At 38.8% G+C, this 17,428-nt stretch overlaps 2 protein-coding genes, 1 long non-coding RNA gene and 1 pseudogene across 8 annotated transcripts in view; 2 read left to right on the forward strand and 2 right to left on the reverse strand.

Annotated features, from left to right (window-relative positions):
- Positions 1-17,428, reverse strand: part of Ca-beta (Ca2+-channel-protein-beta-subunit) — a 1,568,477-nt gene that overhangs the window by 702,283 nt on the left and 848,766 nt on the right. The gene's annotated exons all lie outside the window — the stretch shown is intronic.
- LOC137242357 (WASH complex subunit 4-like) lies at positions 1,267-3,210 on the forward strand. The gene is made up of 2 exons (XM_067769673.1): positions 1,267-2,480; positions 3,165-3,210. Exon 1 carries the CDS (start codon positions 1,628-1,630, stop codon positions 2,456-2,458), a length of 831 nt encoding a protein of 276 aa, XP_067625774.1. The 5' UTR covers positions 1,267-1,627; the 3' UTR covers positions 2,459-2,480; positions 3,165-3,210.
- LOC137239644 (sister chromatid cohesion protein PDS5 homolog B-like) lies at positions 2,533-3,992 on the reverse strand (annotated as a pseudogene).
- LOC137242358 (uncharacterized) lies at positions 4,497-17,355 on the forward strand. The gene is made up of 3 exons (XR_010950201.1): positions 4,497-4,677; positions 4,735-4,861; positions 17,132-17,355. It is a non-coding gene; the product is annotated as an uncharacterized lncRNA (long non-coding RNA).

Raw genomic sequence — 17,428 nt, forward strand, 5'->3', positions numbered from 1 at the left:
AGGCATGTCTGGAAATGGTAGCGTTTAGTAATATCGCTGCATAGGTTGGTTGGGTGGCTAATTGCCGGAGACCCGGTCGATTCTGCCTGACCTATTGGTTGGCGTACTCGGGATAAGGGTTCATTTGGGATGAATAATCTGGTTAAGTTATTCTGCCGATATAGTGACGTGTAGTGGTTGAACCCACTGTTAGGTTTAGTAAACTTTGATTGACATACGCCTAAAATGACCTTTCGTTTTGAAAATAGTTTTATCAGAATGAAATTGCTGATATTGAAAGCCACCAATAGTAAGATTAAGAATTATTAAATATAAAACTAGGGCAAACTATATTTTTTGGTGTTTGCCTAAGGCGGCAATACGCGACAATATACGGTATATCACGGTAAACTCGTGTGTTGTCACGGCTCCTTGTAATTGCCCTACAAAAATTTGGTCACAAAACTTACCCACGCCCATGCAAATGTGACTATGAATATAACCTATGAATGACTGTAAACTGACTAGTCAAATGACGTCGTGCAGATAAAATGTGCCACAGATGTAAAGAGGCCTTTATTCGCCGTCTGGGAACACTCTTTTTGTTGATTTGGGCCATGTTGTGTGAGAATCACAAATTGTGGTGTGTTTGTTGATTTCAACACAACCCTGGCAGGGATAGCCTACACTATCGAGTGTGGTAACTTGTAGAGCTGTCAGCTGATAACTCTTCCACTCACTGGAATGAGGCAGTTGTGCGGTGCTGCCAATTTGGCAGCGTAATGAGACATAATGGTCATGTCATGTATTATTTAGGGACAGCTCGCGTCTGAGTCTTGACGCGACATCAACGCTGATAATTATTTCTGGAAATTTTCATTTTTTTGTTTTGGGTTTTCCCATAAAGTTGATTTTGTTGAATTCCTATTTCGTAAAAACATTCTGACCATTCTTTTAATTATTTTATCAATCTTAAAGATTGTATTGAAATCTCCCATTAGCTCTTCCACCGTGAAGTGTACGCTACTAAACAACGTTGAAAGGCTTGGAAATTTTACGGTCTTAAAATTCGAAGTTATTTCTTTATAGTTCACGAAACAGTCTAAACTAAGTTGGAGTTTAGAAGAGAACTTAACTTTTCCTAATAAAAATAATAATGGCAACTGATTTAAGGAAAATAACTATTTTGCTCATATTTTTTAATGTTTTTTGTTTTTGATAAAAGGAAGCCCGTGATAAACAAACCAGAGCGCGCCTTCTTATCTAGGTCTATATTTCCGCGATTATATATATGTATTCTGATTTTGTTCACGTACTAACACTCGGATGTGTTGGATCTAATGGATCCGAGTTGTGATACCCTTTGGATCGCGCGCAATGTGCTTACTGCGTAAGAAAAAGTCATCGAGTGGCACCCTTGTTTCGTTCATTCAAACTGACATTCATTCATGGAAATGAGTATAGATACATTTTGAATGAATTTTCACTATGAAGAAAAACTTGTGTGATGGGTAAGTATGCAGGTATCGTTCCTTTTTTTATAATTTTATAAATTTACTAATTTTTTATTCTTTTATTTCATTTCAGTTACACAGCTACAAATTAATGAAAAGTTGGATACAATGAAAGCGAAAATTATTTAAGTGCCATGTTTTACAATTTAACCACCATTTCATTACATGACTGGAAGACTTACGAAGAAATGCGTCACTTGGCTAATACTCGCATAATGCTGAAGCCAGTGGAGGACTACTTGCCAAATCAAACTTTGGAACAGGGTATCGATATTTTGGAAATTATGCGAAAAATACATATATTCGTCTCAAAATATGTCTACAACATGAACTCTCAAATATTCGTTGAGCAAAAAAGTGGCAACAAACATTTAGATTCGATTGGTATACGCCATGTAGCTAATTCCTTGCGTACACACGGCGCTGGTGTCATCAATACAACAGTTAATTTTACATATCAATTTTTGCGACAAAAATTTTATACATTCTCACAATTTCTTTATGATGAACAAATAAAATCACGTTTGATGAAGGAATTGCGTGCCTTTACAGAACATAAACAATCTAATAATTATCCACTTTATGCCTACGAACGTGCCGATGCCTTTAATAAAGATATACGTAAGCTGGGGCTCGCTAATGATGGTCAAACTTATATGGATCTCTTTCGTAAAGTGATAACGCATGTGGGAAATGCCATGGGTTATATACGTTTGGTGCGCAGCGGTAGCATTCATGCCAATTACAGTGCTAGCCTTTACTTACCAAAATTCGATGAAAATTTACAATTTGTTACGGCTTCCCGCGAACAGGAGTTCGCTGATGTAACTGTTGCGGCAGCTCAGAATTTCGAAGTGAATATTACCAATTTGGTAAACAGTTTCTCCGACAGTACAGATTATTTTAAGCCGGCCGACGAGCCTCTTAAACAAATGATAACGTCGACTTCTAGTTGCAATAATTAAAATTTCCTATGTGGAACATATAGTGAGTACATAAATTTTGTGGGTGGCAAGAGAGATGAATGAATACAAATGCACTATTTTATGTAGAAATACATATGTACATATTTATTAGGGCGTTCCTTTCCTAAACCTTTGTGCAACTTTCTTGCAAACATTTCTCGTACCTCAGGTACTGGATCACACATAACTTGTGACAAATTGTAATACTGCTCAGCATTGTACTGGCCACCAACTCCTTTTTGTTCACAAATCTTTAACATAGCACAAGCTGCACTTAAACGTAACCATGATTTCTCTGCCGGGCATAAACGATTCTGTTCCAATAAATCACCACGCTGATTGACGAGAACGATTAACATACGAAACGTTTTCTGTGCTGCATGTTCACCTGAACGTAATCCAATAAGCCAGCGTGCCATTGTTTTAAGTGCATCTAGCTTGCAAAGTGTGTTCGCAGGCAGTCTTTCTTTCTCACACCAATTTCCCTCCGGTAATGTACAATTACGTTTTTCTGAAACACCTTGAATTAACAATTCTTTTACAACTCGACAAGCTATCATATTTTTTACCGGCGTGAGGAGGGCTTGTGGCATATGATATGCAATATGCCCCAATGTACTAGTTTTGGTATGTTGGTATGGATCTTTAGGGGAGAGTGTAACGCGTAAAGTTTCAACGATTTCATTAAAAATAGGATGTATTATAGGTGTTTTGGTAGAGGGAGTTATGGTATCGGCGCCAGCATCATCCGCCGTTTGTGAATTTACGAATATGCAACGTACAGCATGTTTGGCCTGTTTAACAGTACCGGCTAATGCAAAATCTTTACAGATCGAAGCAAGAGCTTCTAAAATAGTTGAATTTATGTCACATATTGGATGATACCGGCCTAGATGGGCAAGTGCTTTCAGGATAAGTGGTGCAGCGTAATCCTCTTCGTGACTTAGTAAGGCGGCCATGTGTTGTAAGGTTTCATCGGTGAAAAAATGCGCAGAAAATATGTAAGAAAGCATACAAAGAAATTTAAGTCCACGCTCGCCAGCCTCGTCAATTAGTAAACCAACTTCTTCAACAATTTTGCCACGTTGCATACATTGATCGATAAGGCTTATTAAAATGCCAATCGATTCCTTGTCAACCATAACAGAGGCGATGCGTTCAATCAACATTTTTACTGTGTTGTAGTACAAATTAGTTGCGATTGGATTTCCAAGCTTTTTAAGAAGACATGATATCAGCACACTCCTTGCAAGATACATCACGCTTCAATATTAGTTCCATGTAACGCAATAAAGTTACATCTTTGCGCATATTCGTGATGAATTTTGCGATATATTCGCAAGCTTTAATCGGGTCAGGTAGTAACTTGCAAATGATGGCCTGTTTGACGTTAAGTTGATTTTTGCATCTTTTGTGTAAGTTCTTTGGCATGATGCATTTTTACCCAATCGCTAACGGTTTTACGAGTTTTCATTTGATTTTTCTGTATTTCCATGAATGCTTTCATTGTATTATCATCGAGTGTACCCAGCAGGTGGTGGAAAAAGTGGGTACAAAGTTATAGCAGTGCCTTATCCCGAGTTCAATACAAGCGATAAGCTGTTCAAGAGAGTGCAGTATTTGGAAGCGAAATTTAAAGCGATAATTAGTAGTCAAGACTAATTTTTATGAATTTTACCAGGTATGTAAGTGTTTTTCAAAACCGAACACTTATTGTTTAAATTATAATAAGCACACAGTACTAGTTAAACTGCGAGAATCATAATTAGCTACCTTTTTTTTAGGTTTTTCATTTATATAAGAAATGAATTCTTTGTTGCACTTATTATCATTATTATTTTTAAAAAACCAAGAGCCCTTGAAATGCCTACTTAAAGCGATTGCATGCATTCTCGAGCCAAAGAACAAAAACTTAATGAAAAAGCCAACTAATAAATGTAAACATTTATTTAGAAATTTAAAGAACAAAATGCTAATTTTTAAACTAAAACATTATGCTGATTGGGTTTTTTTTTTTTTTTTTTTTAACCAGGTTACAAGGGTGATTTAGCTAAAAATTGTGCAACTACACCAATATGCACTGAGGAGGGCGCGAAAATTGCTTTAAGTCGTCGTGTGGAGAAGCATTGGCGTTTACTTGGACGGGGTCAAATCTTTGGTGGTCAAACTATACAGCCTGTATTGGACAGCAACCCGTTGATTGGAATTAATTTATGATGGTAAGTAGGCAGTAACGATAGCTAAATCACCTTAATTTCAAATCCGTTAATTTAAAGGCGAAACCAAGTTGCCCCAAGGAACTGCTTCCAATGCTACTACAGCCAAAAAACAGAAACAGCGCACCACATAACGGAGGATGGCAGAACCTGCGCCCAACAAAACGGACGCAAACAAATTTAAAAGGTAAGATGTTAACTATATTACCTTACGGTAATAAAATATTAGATGTTTTAAGACAAAATCGTCGCTTAAGCGACAATTTCATTCACCAGCTCTGAATTACAAAGAGCCGTGGTATTCTGTGGCAGATAGTGGATCTGCGGTAGGGTTCTGTTGGCCTAGTTCGGGGTGAACGAGAGCGGGTTTAAGTGGTTTGTTGACTTCGTTCGGGATGAACGAGAGCTGGGTTAAGCGGGTTGTAGGCCTCGTTCGGGGTGAACGAGAGCTAGGTTATACGGGTTGTTTTGGCCTCGTTCGGGGTGAACGAGAGCTAGGTTACGCGGTTTGTTATAACGAGTGGGAGTTACAAGTCACCCTCACCCTCACTGGAGGGTGGTAGTAGGACCAATTTCGTGATTGGTCTGGTGGTTTGTCCCCTTGCCGTATCCAGTTCGACGACTCGAACTCGGTTATCGGGGCCATAATGAAGGGTGGCTATCCGACCTAGTCTCCATTCGTTGGGGGCAGATTATCCTCCTTAATGACGACTAGGTCTCCCTGTTTGAGGTTTGATTGTGGATGCTTCCACTTAACGCGCTTCTGCAATTCGGTGAGATACCGAGTTTTTCCCATCGATTGACGAGTGATGCGCGATTCTCGCTGACGTCGATCTCGGGTGGCGCTAGTAGGTGGCCCCCGACTAGAAAGTGCCCGGGGGTAAGTGGCTCCAGGTTGGACGGGTCATTTGAAGATGGGCTTAGGGGTCGGGAGTTGAGACAGGATTCAATCCTACACAGGAGGGTGCTAAACTCATCGAGAGTAAATTTATGATCCGATGCGATCTTTTTGAAATGAGTTTTGAAACTCTTGACCCCCGCTTCCCACAGCCCGCCCATATGAGGAGCAGCTGCTGGTATGAAATGCCATGTCAGGGTTTGGTGGGCATATTTAGAGAGGGTTTGGTTGCGCGCATCAACGAGGAATGCCTTGACCTCTGAGCGGAGAGCCCTTGACGCGCCGACAAAGTTCGTTCCGTTGTCGGAATAGAGGTTTTTCGGGCATCCTCGTCTGGCGACAAACCGGCTAAATGCTGCGAGAAACGCGGCGGTGCTGAGGTCGCTAGTCGCCTCCAAGTGGATCGCCTTAGTCGCAAAGCAGACGAATAGGCAGACGTATCCCTTAGACATGCGGCATCCTCGTCCGCTGTAAGACTTGATGTCAAACGGTCCGGCGAAATCCACCGTGGTGTTGGTAAATGCCCTGCTAAAGGTGGTGCGTTCCGCAGGGAGGGTTCCCATGAGTTGCGTCGGGGAACGTTTGCGGAATAGCGTACAGGCCTTGCAGTTGTGTATGATGGATCGGATCATGTTTTTGACCCGAGGTATCCAGTATTGCGTGCGTAGGAGCCGCAGCATCAGTTGGTTTCCGCCATGTACGGAAATGGTCTGGACAAACTGGACCAGGAGACGGGTGAGTCGGCAGGCGTAAGGGAGGATTATCGGGTGACGCTCGTCGACGGGAACGTCCCTGAGCGTTGAGGCGACCCCCCACCCGAAGGACATTATCTTCGTCGATAAAGGGGTCTAGAGAGAGAATCTCGCTTTTGGTCGCGATGGGTTTCCTAGTTCTCAGAGAGCTTATTTCTTCGGCATAGTGGTTGGTTTGGGATATCCTGATGAGGCGGCTAGTCGTAGCCTTGATTTCGGCAGGCGAAATCTGGTGCGACTCTGCTTTAAAGGACGTTTTAGTTTTTGGATGGATTCTATTGGCGAATCTTATAATGTACGAGATTACCCGCAACGCTCTTGATAGATCGGAAAACCGTTCAAGAATATCCTCGCTATTGTTGAGGTTCGTTGCTGCATGCACCTGTACTCGTTTTTCTTCGATGTTTGTGTGGTACTCCTGTTCGCCTTGAGATGGCCATTCTGCTTTGCCTTCTTTCAGCCAAGAAGGTCCCTGCCACCACAAGGAGTTGTCGACTAGGTCCGTGGCTGGAAGTCCTCTGCTGGATAAGTCCACTGGATTTGATGCGGACTCGACATGATGCCATGCTTTGGTTCCTACCTTCTCCACGATTTTTGTCACCCTGTGAGCTACAAATGTTGACCAGGAACACGGGGGTTTTCGAATCCATGCTAGGACGATGGTCGAATCTGTCCATAGGTGAATGTTAAATTTGCTTAAGTTCAGGTTCTCCATCACGGTTTCCAAAGTTTCAGCCAGCAAGACGGCACCGCATAACTCCAATCTTGGTAGTGAAATTATTTTTACTGGTGCCACCTTCGTTTTTGCCATGAGTAGACTAACGTATGTACTATCGTTGATCTTAGCTCGCACGTAAACCGTAGCTGCGTAGGCTTTTTCGGACGCGTCACAGAAGCCGTGAATTTTTATATCGTTGGTTGGGGTGAAGTGCACCCACCGAGGTATACGAATCCGGTTAATGGCGGGGTACTCCTGCATAAAGGTTTGCCACCGATCTAGAGCGATTGTGGATACCGGTTCATCCCAATCCGTCCCCTCCAGCCAAATGTTCTGCATTAATATCTTGGCTACGATGATAACTGAAGCAAGCCAGCCTAACGGGTCGAAGAGTTTGGCGATGGCCGATAGGATCGCCCTCTTTGTTAAGATATCCTGGTTTTCGATTGGTTTCGCTGTGAAATAAAAATAGTCGGAATGCGCGTTCCAACGGATTCCTAGGGTTTTTACCATGCTCGCGTCCTCGAACTCCAGAAAGTCTTCCGTAAGCCTGTGAGGTTTGGGTATGCCCTGTAGTATCCTACTGCAATTAGAGGTCCACTTTCGCAGAGGGAATCCTGCTGACTTTAATGCAGCTGTGATTTCATCGCGAGCCGCGATTGCTGCCTCGATGCCATGCCCCCCTGCAAGGACGTCATCGACGTACATACTGTTTCGCAAGATGTGCGCTGCGGTTGGCAAAGATGCTTCGACGTCATAAGCAAGTTGATGTAGGGTTCTGATCGCTAGAAAGGGGGCACAGTTTACCCCAAAGGTTACCGTGTTGAGCTCAAAGACGCTGACAGGATCCTCTGCTTTGAGTCGAAAAACTATTCTTTGGTATTGGGTTTGATTTTCGTTTACCCAAATTTGCCTGTACATCTTCTCAATGTCGCTGTTGAAGACGTACTTGTAGGATCTCCATCGGAGGAGTAGTATTGTTAAGTCAGATTGAAGTACTGGGCCGGTGTGTAGCACATCGTTCAGGCTTGTGCCATTGGATGTCGGGCACGACGCATTGAATACGACCCTTACTTTAGTCGTTGTGCTTTCTTCTTTGATCACCGCATGATGCGGTAAGAAGTAGCAATCAGTTGATTGTGGTGGTACTACGGTGTGCACCTTAGACATGTGCCCTAACGTGACGTATTCTGTCAGTACCCTATTGTATTCCGTCTGTAGGGCCGGTGTCTTGGCTAGGCGTGTCTCGTTCCGATAGAACTGAGAGCAGACGCTCTTGAGAGATGGGCCCAAACAGACGGTTTTTGGGAAGCTTTGTTTGAATGGAAGGGCGACGGTATATCTTCCATCTGAATTCCTTTCCGTTGTGTATTTATATAGTGCCTCGCAATAGGCATTATCTTCGGTCAGGGCCTTTTTTGTAGGTACGTTTTCAAGTTCCCAGAAAGCGGCTAGCTGCTTGTCTAGGCTAATTTCATTGAAAAAGGATACTCGTGTATTGGTTGGGTGAGGTGCATCTGCACGACCGGTTAAAATCCAACCGAAGACGGTTTCTTGGGCGAGAAGCGTATTTAGAACGTTCTTCCGTATACCGTTCAGTATTATCTGGGGGTAAATGTCGCCTCCAAGTATGAGGTCGACTGGTTCATTAATGAAAAACCTCTTATCCGCCAGAATCAGATCAGGGAACGCTTGCCGAGCCGTTGCGCCCACTTGGCAAGTCGGAAGGTCCCCTGTTAATTGAGGCAGGACTAGGGCCACTGTATTGATGCTTACTAAGGGATATGTAAGCGAACCTAAGGTAATCGCACATGATTTCTTTACTTGTGCAGATGGTGTATTATTTATTCCTGACACTTGCACATGCAGACGTTTGGATGGAAGGTTTATTCGCTTTTTTAGTCTTACTGTTATGAAAGAGCATTCGGACCCAGAGTCTATCAGCGCTCTGGCGGAAAATTTCACTCCATTATAGTGTATATTAACACGTGCTGTTCCTAATAACACCCCTTTAGTGGTGTTAGCATGACATGAAGAGACGTTATTAGCATTATCTTGTCTTTTTTCAGACTCCATCCTTGCCCTAGTTTGCTGTGAGGTTGAAAGTGTATTGTCGGTGGCGTTTTGAGTCCACCTTTGAGGAGTTGTCTTTGGTTGTGCTGTCGGAAGATGGAGCAAGGTGTTGTGCCTTGCATGGCACGTGCTGCAATTAAATTGGCTAGTGCATCGGGTCACGGTGTGTCCACCCGACAGACAATTCAGACAGTAACTATTGTTTTTGACAAATTCGATTTTTCCTGACGTGGACAACCTACGGAATTTTTGGCAATTTCGTAATTTGTGCTCCGTACTGTTGCACATCTTACAGGCTGATTTGGGTACGCTGGCTTGGTAAACCCCAAGTTTCGTAGAATTTTCCCGAGATCGGAAACCGTCTCTAATGTCTGGAAGCGATTGGACAGGAATTTGTCCATATACTCCCATTTCGGAATATCTGTTTTTCGTTCTACGGTCTGTTCCCAAAGAGCCAGTGTAGATTCAGGGAGTTTTGTGGAGCATAAGTAAGTTATAATTGCATCCCAATTTGTGATGTCAATATTATGACATTGTAGCGCAGAAATGCAATTGTTTATCTCCCGTTGCAATTTTTTGATTGAGGTTCCGCACTCCTGTTCGACTGCCGTCAGATTAAATAAAAGTTTTAGTTGTGTGTTGACGAGGATACGTTTATTTTCATACCTGTCGCTTAAGTTTTTCCAGGCGGTTGCAAAACCCTCGTTTGTTAATGAGCACCTGCCCACTATTTCTTTTGCCTCCCCTTGCGTTTTTTGTTTTAAATAGTATAATTTCTCGACATCTTTCAGATCCGTATTGTGGATGTATATCGCCGTGAACATATCTCTAAAGGCTGGCCAGGAAAGGTAGTCGCCTTTAAATACATCGGTGTCACAAGGCGGCAGCCGCATTTTATGTCCACGGCGCGAAGAGTCTTCATCCTTTGCTTCATCCTTGGCCGGCTGTGGGGTGATAGCTTCGGCTTCAGCCGCCACAGCAGACATGCATTGCAGGTAGCATGCGAAGCACCTTTTATTCTTTCTTCTTAGCGAGCTGAGTTCCTCTTTGGACAGCTCAGAATTGCTGAGAAGACCTTCAAATGTGGACTTGGTCTTCTTCCATGGTGCCTTTCGAAATTTTCGATATCGAAAAAGTGGGCGTGGTTATAGTCCGATATCGTTCATTTTAAATAGCGATCTGAGATGAGTACCCAGGAACCTACATACCACATTTCATCAAGATATCTCAAAATTTACTCAAGTTATCGTGTTAACGGACGGACGGACGGACGGACATGGCTCAATCAAATTTTTTTTCGATACTGATGATTTTGATATATGGAAGTCTATACCTATCTCGATTCCTTTATACCTGTACAACCAACGGTTATTAATTCAAAGTTAATATACTTCGATACTGATGATTTTGATATATGGAAGTCTATATATATTTCGATTCCTTTATACCTGTACAACCAACCGTTATCAAATCAGAGTTAATATACTCCAGACATCGGCGTTTCATAGATCAATTGATCAGTCAAACAGGTTACGCTCTTCACACAGACAGGTTGCACTCTTTGCTTACCAAATGATTTAGTCGTCGCTGAACAAGTGGCGTTGCAACATCGTGTGTGGCTATCGCATGTTTGTGCAGCGAAAATTAAAAATATGCATGAATGTACGTATAATTTTTTTGGTTAGCAGAGAAAATTGTTTGCCTTGCATATTGCGCATCAAAAATATAGAAGTCTTTCTTAGTTGCTGTCTAACAAGTGAATGAATGAAAACCAATTGGTTTGCGCGATCAATGCGCTCTCACTTGCATTTACAAATCTGCCTACGCTTGATATTTTCTGTGTGCAAAGCACGCTGAGCATAAAAAGTTACCGGCGAGAGAGTGAGCGAGATCAAATAATCTTAGACGCTCTCTATGTCTGCTACTCCAGACATCGGCGTTTCATACATCTTAAGATGATGAGCAACTCACACAGATAGCCTGCGTTCTTTGTTTAGTGAATGCTTCAGTCTGCAATACGCAATTGGCGTGTCAACATCGAGCGTTGGTATCGCTAGTCGTACGTATTTACGTAAATATATTTTCTTAATATGAATTAATTTAATATGAAAAAATGCAACAGGATCTAATAGAGAAACTGTAAATTTTATTTGAAAATAATACTAAAAATAATTCTAAAAAGTCTATGTTTATACTTAGTTTATCAAAAACTTTTATAACTAAGTCTTTAATAAATTTACCGTCAGTGAACGGTCTACCTTTCTTCGCCAGTTTAAAACTTATTAAAGAAGATAATTCAGTCTTTAATTTGGTTTTGCCTTTTTTTGCCAGAGAATTGCTTATTGGGCAACCATCCTTTTATTTTTTCTAAAAATAAATGCTTTTTCTCCTCAAAAATGTTTTGTAGCATAAAACGCATTGAATTTGCCCAAAGGCGTTGTTCAACATAAAATATTCGCTTGCCATTATGCGCATCAATAATTTATTATTTATTGCATGCTTAGCCGTTGCAGTCTAACAAGCGAATGATCAGTAAATCAATTGGTTCGTACGATCAAAGCGCTCTCACTAATACATCTACACAACATTTTTGCCGAAACCTGTGCTAATCTCAGATTTCTATAGCAAAGCTCTCGTTTACTCATTTAATTCATTTGTGTTAGTGCTTTACAACGAGTTGGCAAAACCAACATTCAAAATCACTGTAAATGAGACAGCTGAAGTTAAAGCTACTGCCCTCACATATTAGGAAAAAAACTAACATACTGTAATGAGAAAAGGCATATGTTATCGGAACATACAAAACTTGCTACACATTTACTGGCTATGTTGCCACAGGCCCTATTTGATTAGATAGGATCCCATTTAATAAATAATTTAATTCTTGAAACAAATTATATTATTTAGTAAACTCTTCATCCTTTCTTTCATCCTGTCTTTAATAAATTGATTTTTTCTCTTTTTCTTGCTTTTTTTTCTTTTGTTGCCTATCTCGTCTTCTGAATTTAAATTTCCCTAATGAATGCAAATTTGGGGTTTTTTTCTAATGCTCTAAGCCCCTTATTAGGCAGTAGGTGAAAAATGAAGGAATATTCATATATACACATGTATGGTTATCAAATGACTAAACCACTTATCCCCCTTCCACTGGCCAGTTGATGGGGATGATGGCAGCTCGACAACAGCAAATTAAAACTGAAAAAAAAAGAAATCACTTTCAGAATTCACCACTTCCGTCCATCGAAATTATTTTCCTCTCGGCTTTAGTTAGCCAAGCGTAAATTTTACTACCTTTTTTTTTTACCTATTTTACACTCACTCACTCTAACATTTGATATTTTCTCTTTCATCTACTAACTTCGAATTTATTTTTAACTAAGTTTATAATTTAATATTCGTTTTGGTTATTATTATTATTATAATTTTTTTTTTGTTCACTACAACTTCTACAAGCTACGCATATTTAAACTAATTAAACTACTTCATCCCGTTCCACTCATTTCCGGCTCCAGCTACTGCTTCCATATTTCAGTTATTGTCGCAATACACTCCTCCGGAAGGGGTTTTCTGTGTTTTTTTTTTTTTTGGTTTATTTATGTTCGCAATTTCGTTTCAAACATATTGTCGTTTTCGAGTCAATTTCGAGATTTCACACTCCAAAAAACTTTACTCTTGTGATTATTTCCCGTTTCCTGTGATGCGCATTTTTTCCAAATTATTGGCTTTTCTCCCTTTTATCTAAAGCTAACAAAACTTTTTCTTTAGATTTTATATAAAGAAATGCAACAAAAAAATTTTTTTTTCATAAAAACCATGCACGAAAGAACTTTTCTTTATTTGCAAAAAAAAGAGGTTCAGATTTTAATCATTTTTTTTTTTTGAAAACTTTTTCAAATTTTACAACACTCTTTAAAAATATGCCGTTTTTCTTCTTTCTAAAAAGTACACAAAAACCAAAAACCTTTAGTTTGTAAAAACATTTTAGGGTATGTTTATTCTTCAAAACTTTACATATTTTTGTTCTTTTTCGGACGGCAATTTCTTCCAAAACTTTTCATATTTTTTTTTTCTGACAGCAAAAGCATCGTTTATTAAACTTTTAGAACTTTTCTAAAATCTGTTCAGAACTACCCGTACGCGACTCGACAAGCACGACTTTCGTCATTCGATCTCCATCAGTAACTATCCTAAGTTTGCGTTAATTTTCGTCTTCTAAGCTAGGTTTCAACCGCAATCCCGCAATTTCCTTAAAAAAATTGTTAACGAGCTATTTTACTCCAAAAAAAATTATTTTCGAACTATTTTCTATACTATTGTTGTTATAATTTTATGTCCTATACCAACTTATTAGATCAAACCTTACTCCAATGCCTCTTGCCGTTGTTTTCTCACTTTTCTCAAAACTATCCATCTCACTTCTTCGGTACAATTTGAAACATTCTCAACAACAGTGCCAGTCCCGCTGTTAAGGTGTCTGTTATAAATAGTTCCCACTTTTTCGAACTCATCTTCGAGCGAATGTCTTAACATAGCCGAACTCGCTCAACCGCTGTTAACGTACGCGTTCAAATTTTATTCAATCGCAATGTTAAAGGTGTTGGGAATACCAACACTTGCAACCAACTTATACACATTTCCTATGGCGACCGGATGTAAGCAGTAACAGGACTGCCACAGAAATCTCCCACCTTACAATTCGAACCCCGAATATCACGGTGAAACTGCAGTTGCCTTAACCACTAGGCTATCCTGCTGGTATTTGTTTCCTTGCTTAATTCAGTTTACCTCATTTCTACACTAACAACACAATTGAGATATTCTGTATTTATTAATATGTGTGTTATGTAGATTTGTTCTTGTAAAGTTTCTTTTTCGTTGCAAATGAAAAGCTTTGTAAACTCGTGCTCAGTTTTACATATTTATGTATATTTATTTTAATGGTGTGTTCAATTTATACTTACTATTAAAAATTAATGAGCTTAACACCGGCTTATAACAGTTGAATATTCCATTATTTTGGTTTTCTAAGGGAAACTGAAAAGAAAGGAAGAAACATTTACTGGCATATTGCGATGGTACCATTTCGAAAACCGCCAGGTAATCATCATCAGGGAATTTCTTAATGTTATCAAAGGTTTCACCGAGATTGGAACCGCGAATCACACGGTGAAACTACAGTTGCCTTAACAACTAGGCCATCCTGCCTGTATTTGTTTCCTTGCTTAATTATTTAATTATTATAGGCCAATGTTTCTCTCTTTCTTTGCAGTTGCCCTTAGAAAAACATAATAATTGAATATGCAATTATTATAAGCCGGTGCTAAGCTCATGAATTCTTAATAATAAGTATAAGTTGAACACACCATTAAAATAAACAAACATTACAAAGCAATGTTTTTGATAAATTTTTAAATTCGGTCAACGTTTTCAATTTAAAAATTTTAATTAATAATTAAATTTGGGCTTTGAAACATATATACTTTAACTAACAGAAACAGGGCAGGGCACAGTTGTGCAAATTTGTGAAAAAGGCTAAGAAAAATATTTTATAATAATAAAAAATCAAAAAGCGAATATTTAAAATCATAAAGAATTTTGTGAGCTACAAAAGAAAAAACGAAAAAAGAGCACATACATACATAAATAGAGTGATATCAAATTGGAGACAAAAAAACGTGAGAAGAGTTTTATATTTAAAAAACAAGCTGAAAAAGGAAAAGTATGCAGTGAAGAAATATATTTTTATTTTTTATTTAATTGGCGCTTAACCGTTTAAACGGTTATGGCCCTCCAACAAGGCGCGCCAGTCACTTCTTCTCTCTGCCAATCGGCGCCAATTGGTCACACAAGGAAGTTTAAATCGTTTTCCACCTGGTCTTTCCAGCGGAATGGGGGCCGTCCTCTACCTCTGCTACCATAGGCGGGTTCCGATAGGAACACTTTCTTGGCCGAAGCATCATCTTGCGCTGCCCCTGCGTTTTAATTCGCTGGACTGTGTTGATGTTTGCGTAGAGCTCGTATAGCTCAAAATCTTACAGCATACTATTACAATATATTCTAACAAGCTATTAACTAAAATGAATAAGTCATTCTAATGAAAAAGTAGCACTTACAGAATAATAACAGAGGATAGAAAATTAAAAAAAAATCACTTTAATAAATAAATGAAAAAATTCTTGGACAACGAGAAATCAAGCTCCATAAGATATGATATCTGATTTAATTCACTCATAGCTCTCGCAAATGGGCCATTTCTCTTCTAATTCGATCTACTACCATAAAAATGGTAAAAGCTTCTAAGTTCTCTTCTAGGAACATTTAAACTAGTTTTCTCAAGAAAAGTCAACGAAAAAATAAACCTCGTTCCTAAGAGCTTAATATTTCAAAGAAGTAGACGTAAATTATATGAGGGAAGAGCGCAAGTAAATCTAAATGACCGCAGACGTACTTAGGAAAAGCTTTTTAAACTCGCTCAATCCACTTTATTGCAAACTGTTTGGACGGTCGCTAAACGATAGTGGCATTTTCAAGATGAGATCGTAAAAATGCATTGTAAAGCAATTTAAGAGTTTACGGTTCAGAGACATCCAAGCTATAATGCCGAATAAAACCCAGGATTGCATAAGAATTCGCTTTGAAAAAGTTTACATGGCTGTTGAAGAAAAATGTGGTATCAAAAACTACAACAAGGTCCTTGTTTTATCAACAGTCTGCAGTAGACTGCCATCAATGGTATTGAACTATTAAACTTAAAGCGCAATTTAGGGAAGATTACGTGAAATCGTTTACTAATAAATTGTCAGATTTGTTGAGCTAGAAGGCTTCACAGAATGAATAAAATTTATTTTTTTTTTTTTGTTTATTCATTTATAATTTATTTGGTCGATATTTTGACTTCAATCTGAAGTCATCATCAGAGCTGGGAACAAAAAAAATAATAATAATTAATTTAATATATGTATGCTTAAGTACATATTCATAACAAAATCACCACTTACACATATGGATATGTATGATCAACTACTTAGAGGAATCACAAAAAAAAAGCAAATAAGGCAAAAAGGCAAAGAGATTAAAATTCTGTGCCGATTTTAAAGTTCATTCTTTGTTCATTAGGTGTTCAAAATATGTAGCATTTCTAAAGTGAAGCGTTTATTGTAATTTTTTCATTCTCTAGAATGGCTACGTTTTCAAAGTCAGAGGAGTGTCCTGTGTCCTTGCAATGGGAAGTTAAAGCCGTCTTGTATTCCAAAGTATTATTCCTTAATTTTATATTGGACCTATGAGCGGGTATCTGCTCACATGTAACATACGACATTATTTTATCCAGTCGACGATATACAAATGTAAACTTTTGTGTGTGTTTGTTGTTTTGTTATTGTTATGTATGGAAGATTTTTAATAACTTTAATTTCTTTATTTAATCCTATTAAACATTGTATTTGCGATAGACACATCTTACCACTTTTCCCCCACATCTACTTAATTTTTGTATGCATACGGTGAAAGTGGGTGGTTGTAGGCCAGCATGAAGATATTATCCGCACCAATTTTATGAAAAAATAATTCTCACATATTTATAAAGCCGAGACCAAAGTTTCACGTTGATATCTCTACTGGAAGTATTTTTGGGCACCAACTACATATAAGACCGTCCAGTGTGCAATGGTACATTAGTAGCAAACGAAAATACATAGGTCAGCAAATCAAAGTAAACAATGCAAGTAAAAATGATTGGGTGAATAAAACAGGAATAAAACATATTTTAAAAAAATGAAGCGGTTGCCAATCTATGACCCAACAATTTCAATATCTTTGCGATGGCCTTTACATGAAATTATCAACTCAATCCCATAATTGTGGACTACAAACCCAGCAAAAAATTTGAAACTTATATAAGGCGTATTAAATATGGCCAAAAGTTTTATGGCATTAGGCCTTAACTCCATAAGGTGTAAAAGATGTATGGTGTATAATGGTTTATAATTATTTTTCTGTAATTACATATCTAATCAGGCGTAAGGCGTTTAGTAACGACAATAACGTGAAATATACGAAATGTTCGAAAATTGCTCGAGTCATAGTCACAGAGGAAGAACTTTTCGAGCTCATCGAAAAAAATTCACAAAAAAGGCAACCATAGAGGTGTGAGATAAAATTTTGAAGAAATGAAACAGTACTATTTTTATCCTAATTTGCGAAAATTTATAAATAAATACATAAACATTTGTAAAATATGTAACGAGAACAAGTAAGGAAGAAAACCAATAAAAAAGTTGTTTAATCGCACAGAGACTCCATCTAAGCCTAACC

The sequence above is a fragment of the Eurosta solidaginis genome, chromosome 2, assembly GCF_040869045.1.
Source record: "Eurosta solidaginis isolate ZX-2024a chromosome 2, ASM4086904v1, whole genome shotgun sequence".
NCBI lineage: Eukaryota > Metazoa > Arthropoda > Insecta > Diptera > Tephritidae > Eurosta > Eurosta solidaginis.